The sequence below is a fragment of the Austrofundulus limnaeus genome, unplaced genomic scaffold (assembly GCF_001266775.1).
Source record: "Austrofundulus limnaeus strain Quisiro unplaced genomic scaffold, Austrofundulus_limnaeus-1.0 Scaffold3, whole genome shotgun sequence".
Taxonomy (NCBI): domain Eukaryota; kingdom Metazoa; phylum Chordata; class Actinopteri; order Cyprinodontiformes; family Rivulidae; genus Austrofundulus; species Austrofundulus limnaeus.
This window is the reverse complement of record NW_013952405.1, coordinates 164,199-169,882: the sequence shown is the minus strand read 5'-3', so window position 1 is coordinate 169,882 and position 5,684 is coordinate 164,199. Positions and strand designations below refer to the sequence as shown.

The 5,684-nt window shown below is 42.3% G+C and overlaps 1 protein-coding gene across 1 annotated transcript in view; it reads left to right on the top strand.

Annotated features, from left to right (window-relative positions):
• Nucleotides 1-5,684, top strand: part of plxnd1 (plexin D1) — a gene marked incomplete in the record, with an annotated part of 110,272 nt that overhangs the window by 96,780 nt on the left and 7,808 nt on the right. Inside the window, 4 exon segments of the mRNA XM_014015927.1 lie at nt 1,225-1,259; nt 1,859-1,963; nt 2,132-2,295; nt 2,369-2,516. Of these exon segments, the coding sequence (XP_013871381.1) occupies nt 1,225-1,259; nt 1,859-1,963; nt 2,132-2,295; nt 2,369-2,516 (452 nt within the window).

The following is a 5,684-nucleotide window of genomic DNA, read 5'->3' as shown; positions in this document are numbered from 1 at the left end:
ACACACACACACACACACACACACACACACACACACAGTCACAGAAAACTCACTAGAACATAATCCACTCGTGTAAACATACAAACAGCCCCACATCCCCAAAATACACACTCGCCCCCAATAAACCCCTACACAGACTCTCAGGATAATGACAACGCTCTGGTTTCCATGTTGTAGCTGTACTCCATTAGTAGATGTCAGCTTATGGAGGGAAAAAATGCGACATGAGTTGGCTCGTTGTCCGGCGTCAGCCCAGCTCTGACTGTTGACAGATGAGTTTACACTCAGCCTTTAATGGGCTCCTGTTTGCTGTCGAGGATCCACCTGACATAATCAGCACCAAACCAGCTCTGGTTTCGGCTCGGGAGGCGTCCGTCAGAGCCGTTTCGCTCTGTGCCAAAAAAAATTTTTTTTAAAAAGGCTGAAGTGCACCAAACCTGGCTCCTGCTTCAAAGCGTGGAGGGGAGTGGGGGGTGGGGTGGCTGGTTTGTTATGAGCTCGTAGTGCTCCCTGGCTAATATGAAACGGTGTCCTGGCTGCCTGTGATCAGTGGTCTGGATTGTGGCCTGCTGGACTGGAGCATCTCTGGCAGAGTGGGTTGTAATGAGGATACACTCGCTCTGTGTGTGTGTGTGTGTGTGTGTGTGTGTGTGTGTGTGTGTGTGTGTGTGTGTGTGTGCATATGCTTGTGTTGTTTTAGCTCCCACTCTCATGCCGATTTTCCAAATTTGCCTTTTGGGTTTTGTACTTCTACTCCTGTTTGAACACGAATCTACGACCATCCTCATCCTCATATCTGTTCATGCAGTGTGTATGAGAATGTTTGTGTTTAGATCTAAATATAAACCATCCAGCTCCGTTGCTTTTGTTCCCAGCGTTGGCCGAGAATTACCATCTCATTACAGCGGCTCCACCACCAGTCGCAGACTCTGTGTGTCTGTCTCCCCTAATCTTCCTCTTTTCTCCCTCCTTTCACTCGTAATCTTTCTCTTTCATTCTCTCAGGCAGCCCCCCCTCCCCTCCCCTTCAGGCTCTCAGTCCATCCTAATCTCTTTCTCCTTTGCACTCCATCTCCTTTACTCTCCTGTCAATCTTTGTCTGCTCCTCGCTGTCACTCTTTGGGCTTCCTCCTCCTCACCTCTCCTCTTTTTTTTCTTGTTCTCCACACTAATTACACATTGTTTAATGCTGTATTTATATTTGTTTTTTGTTCTTTTTTTCCAGTCAAAGATCTGGATACAGAGAAATATGTACACTTGGTGAGTTTTTTTTTCTCTTCTTTAATGCATTAGCAGAGCTTTTCCTGTGTGCCACAGTTAGTCAGCTCAGAGCCGGCCTGATGAAGAGAGAATGGTGGTGGTGGTGGTGGGGGGGGGGGGGGGTGAAAGGAGGTGAGAAGGAAAGCTGCTGAGAGGACATGACAGCACTAATGCTGCTTAAGCTCCTTCATAAACGTCAGCTGAGATATGGGCCCTTTTGACTTTAGAATAATGAGTTTCCTGGAACACAATTTGCCGGGTGAATAGTTAGTTTTGCAGGACAGTTCTGAACAAATCTGGAGCACAGTAGGTGGATTTTACTCCTTTTTATTTTCTCCCCGTCTCAGTTTGGACCTGTATGAGCAAGTCAGACTCCTAGAAACCGGAGAAACCCCGCTTCCTTAATTCTGTTTGTTAGAAAGGTTTTGAACAAATGCTGACGATGTGTATAATTTAAGAGTTAGACCGTGTGTCCAATGCAAGAAGCAGAAACTTCCACTTTGACTGCTCGTCCAGCGGAAACATCAGCGTCTTTATTTTGGCGCGCGGTTCATCGGTTTGACCTGTTCACACTGACGTCGAGCTTTTTGACTCTCCAGGTTCTACCTCATGATGAGCTAATAGAGACCAAGAGGTCCCACAGACACAGCCACCGCAAGAAAGTCCTGCCAGAGATCTATCTGACACGCCTGCTGTCCACAAAGGTAACCAGAGGCTGGAGGCTACTGGTGTTGCCTGCACAGCAACATCAAGTCTAAACATTATTCATCTTCCTGTCAGGTTTTCATGAACAACTCGTGAAACCACACAGAAAATCTTCCATCTCATCACAATTAGGTCTGAAGACAGTTTTATGCTGATTTCCTCCACAGGGAACTCTGCAGAAGTTCTTAGATGACCTCTTTCAGGCCATCCTCAGCATTCCTCTGGACCGCCCGCCTCTGGCTGTCAAATACTTCTTTGACTTCCTCGAGGAGCAGGCCAACAAACGGGGCATCACAGACCCAGACACCCTGCACATCTGGAAAACGAATAGGTAGCTGAGTAAACATTACGGGTGAAGTCTCCTCTGGTCATTCCTCTCTAACCTCCCCTCCCTGTCTGTGCAGTTTACCGCTGCGGTTCTGGGTGAACATCCTGAAGAACCCTCAGTTTGTGTTTGACATTGACAAGACGGATCACATGGACGCCTGCCTGTCCGTCATCGCTCAGGCTTTCATCGACGCCTGCTCCATATCTGACCTGCAGCTAGGCAAGGTGGGTCTCTGTTTCGCTCTTACTGCTGCTAGCCGAGCCTGTTTTCACTTCACAGGAAGAGGCAGAAACACAAACAGATCCAAATGAATTTGTTGCTACCCTCACAGCTGTTTGAGACAATGCTTCATTTCTTGCTTTTAGCTTTAATGGAGTGAACAAAAAAATGTGAAAAGACATGATTTGTTTGTTTTACAGCGGTTTGTTGGTACCCTTAAAGAGATTAATAATCCTTACATCATCGATGTAGCATTTGATCATAATTAGTATCACAGCTTCAAGCTTTTCATCATTCATTCAGCCCGTTCAAAGAGAAAAACATGACACTGGGTCATTTGTATCACTGTGGGTGCCACTCTGAACATGGAGCAGAAAGTAAAGGCGAGAGCTGTCTGAGGAGCTCAGAAAGAGGATTATAAATATCCATGTTAAAGCCAAAAGATGATTTCCATGCAACTTCATGTTCCTCTGGCCACAGCTGCCAATATTATTACAAACATATAAGATTCACAGGACTGGACCAAGAGGAACTGCAACCCCAGGCTGATCAGATGATGGTGTGGAATGTAGAAAAAGAGACAAACCACTCAAGCTGAGCTGCAAGGTCACCCACACAGCAGACAGGTGTGGACCACATCTGGTGTCCAGCTGGCTAACTGCTGGCATGGCAAGTGGTCCGTCGACTGGATGTGGGCCAGGTCTGGCAATGACGGTACTGTTTTTTATATGGAATGTGGTTTGGTTTATGTAATGGTGACCCATTCACGGACCACTTCTGGGCCACCAACAGGTCGTCATTCTTTGTGGTATCTGGGCTAAGTGTTGGCGTTAGTGCATTGTGTGGGCCAGGACTGGACCAGACAAATTTTGTCAATATGTCACTTCCTGAGCTCAGCATCTGTCACATTGTGAATCATAACAAAGACCCAGCAGGGTTCAACTATAGTCAGATAAACTAAAAAGGCCAGATTGGAATTTGCCAACATGAATTCTGACAAACCCCAAAGCTTTTGAGAGAAGTTTTTAAGGACTGATGAAACGAAAGCAGAACATTTTGGCCACAGACATTAGTTGTATTTTTTAAATTATTTTATTATTATGGAAGGGTACCAACAATTTTATCCACGTCTGTACATTTACAGCTGGTGTATGAGTCCCCATTAAGGAGAAGAATGCACCATACTTGGAGTCCAATGTGAAGACATTTTTAATTGTTTTAATAAATTTTTTTTGCTCTCCAATTTTATTATTTTATTTAGATTACATCACAAAAAATGTTAAAAGTTCAAAAAGTTATTCAGTTGGGAATTCAAACTTATTCAGGAACATGTTCCTAAATATTCTAACAATCTGATATCAGAACCATGAAACTGATCCAGTACTTAAGATGCATTCTGTTGGTTCACACTAAAAACAAATACCGTTATATCTTGTCTACTTTGATAAACAAATGTCTATATTCTCAGAGATCAAGTTAAATTTAGGATCAGATAGACCACATATCTAAAGCTTCTTTAATGCCTGAGTAAATAAAAGCTTGTCTCTAAACAGGTAATACTCCAGAAGGCGAGTCAATAAAAACGTGCAGTGCATCCTCACCATTTAGTTAGATTATTCTTCTCTGCACTCAGCAAATCAAATGAAAATGGTAATAAATTATGGCATGTTCACACACACAAATGCAAAAAAGGAAATTACAAACAAAGAGCTGCAGAGTTTTGTTTCAGGAAGTACTGTACAAACTCCTTTTAGTCAGGAATTTGTTGTCAGGTTCTTTTTTTTCTGCCATAAGCCTAAATTGAGATAAACCTGAGTTGGCAGATGTTCTGATAACAGCTCCATCTTGCATTTCAAATACGGTACATTTGCACAAATGGAGACACATTCTCTTCTCCCTTTCGAGTTGCACAACACCTTTTTTTACGCTCTGTGCAGAAAAGAAACAAAAAAACAAAGACAAGCTTTTTTTTTCCCACTGGCAGAAACCAAAGTTGAAACTGGTGATGACTTGTGAGAGCAAACTTTAGTAAATCACTCTGTGTGCTTTATTTAAATAGTCCTCTCCCTGAAGTTTACACTCTGAAAAAAAAGCATCAGTGAATTAGCTGCTAATTTAGTTCTGTGAATGGATAATGAATGCAGAGCGATGAAAGCTTAAGTTGGAACTGGCTTTGTGGTTTTTAACCGTACAATAAATCTGGGCTTAATCTGCTAAGAGATTCTGTAAATGGAATTTTTTTTATTTTGAAGTAAATTTATAAACAAATTAAAGTGCTAGCATTCCTTACATGAGCAGAGTTTGATGAGAAAGAAGTTATTGTTGTTAAATCCAGGTAAATTATGTTAGATGTGAGCTCATGCTGTATAAACTGTGTCTCTTAGCACTCAGACTGCGTGTTGTAGATGACTCTCAGGTACGAATACACAAAACTTTAGCTTAATATCTGTTAAACCAACTACGTTGCAGCTGTTTTTGTGTTTTATAACGTCAAGTAGCTGTGGTGACAATCTGGAAATGGGGTGACGCCAAATGTAATCATTCATAGACGTACATCCAACAACCACTTAATGTATGTTTTATAATTATCTGTCCAGTGGTTCAGCAGATATTTTGCTAAAAGACAGGGTTGACTCCAACAGGTAATGTCAAAGTTTAAGCAAAAAAAAAACATTAAATAAAAATATGTAGTGCTCAAGAGTATGGGTTGTAAATTACTCTCAAATACTCAGTATCTATACAACAGGCTGATTTATCGAGTATTTTATGTTTTTAGGGTCCGTTAGCTGTGGCAGACATCTTGTATTCCTTTCAAAGTGAATCAGTTGTAGATGTAGACACATTGATCACTTTCTGGGAGTTTCATTAAAATCTGTTCCCCGGGTCATGAGATATTTTACAAAGAGACAAAACACCAAATGCACACAGACATGTAGGTGGGCAGGTGACAAAAATGAATTCTTGATACACTTTTGAATGTCACCGCATGAGGGGCTGCATGACTCCTTTGGGCCTAGAGTTTAAAAACCTCTAATTTACTGTTTCCCACCCATCAATCAGATGTGTGTCTTTCACACACACACACACACACACACACACACACACACACACACACACACACACACACACACACACACACTCTCTCTCTCTCCTTGGGTATTTGCGTGTCTTGC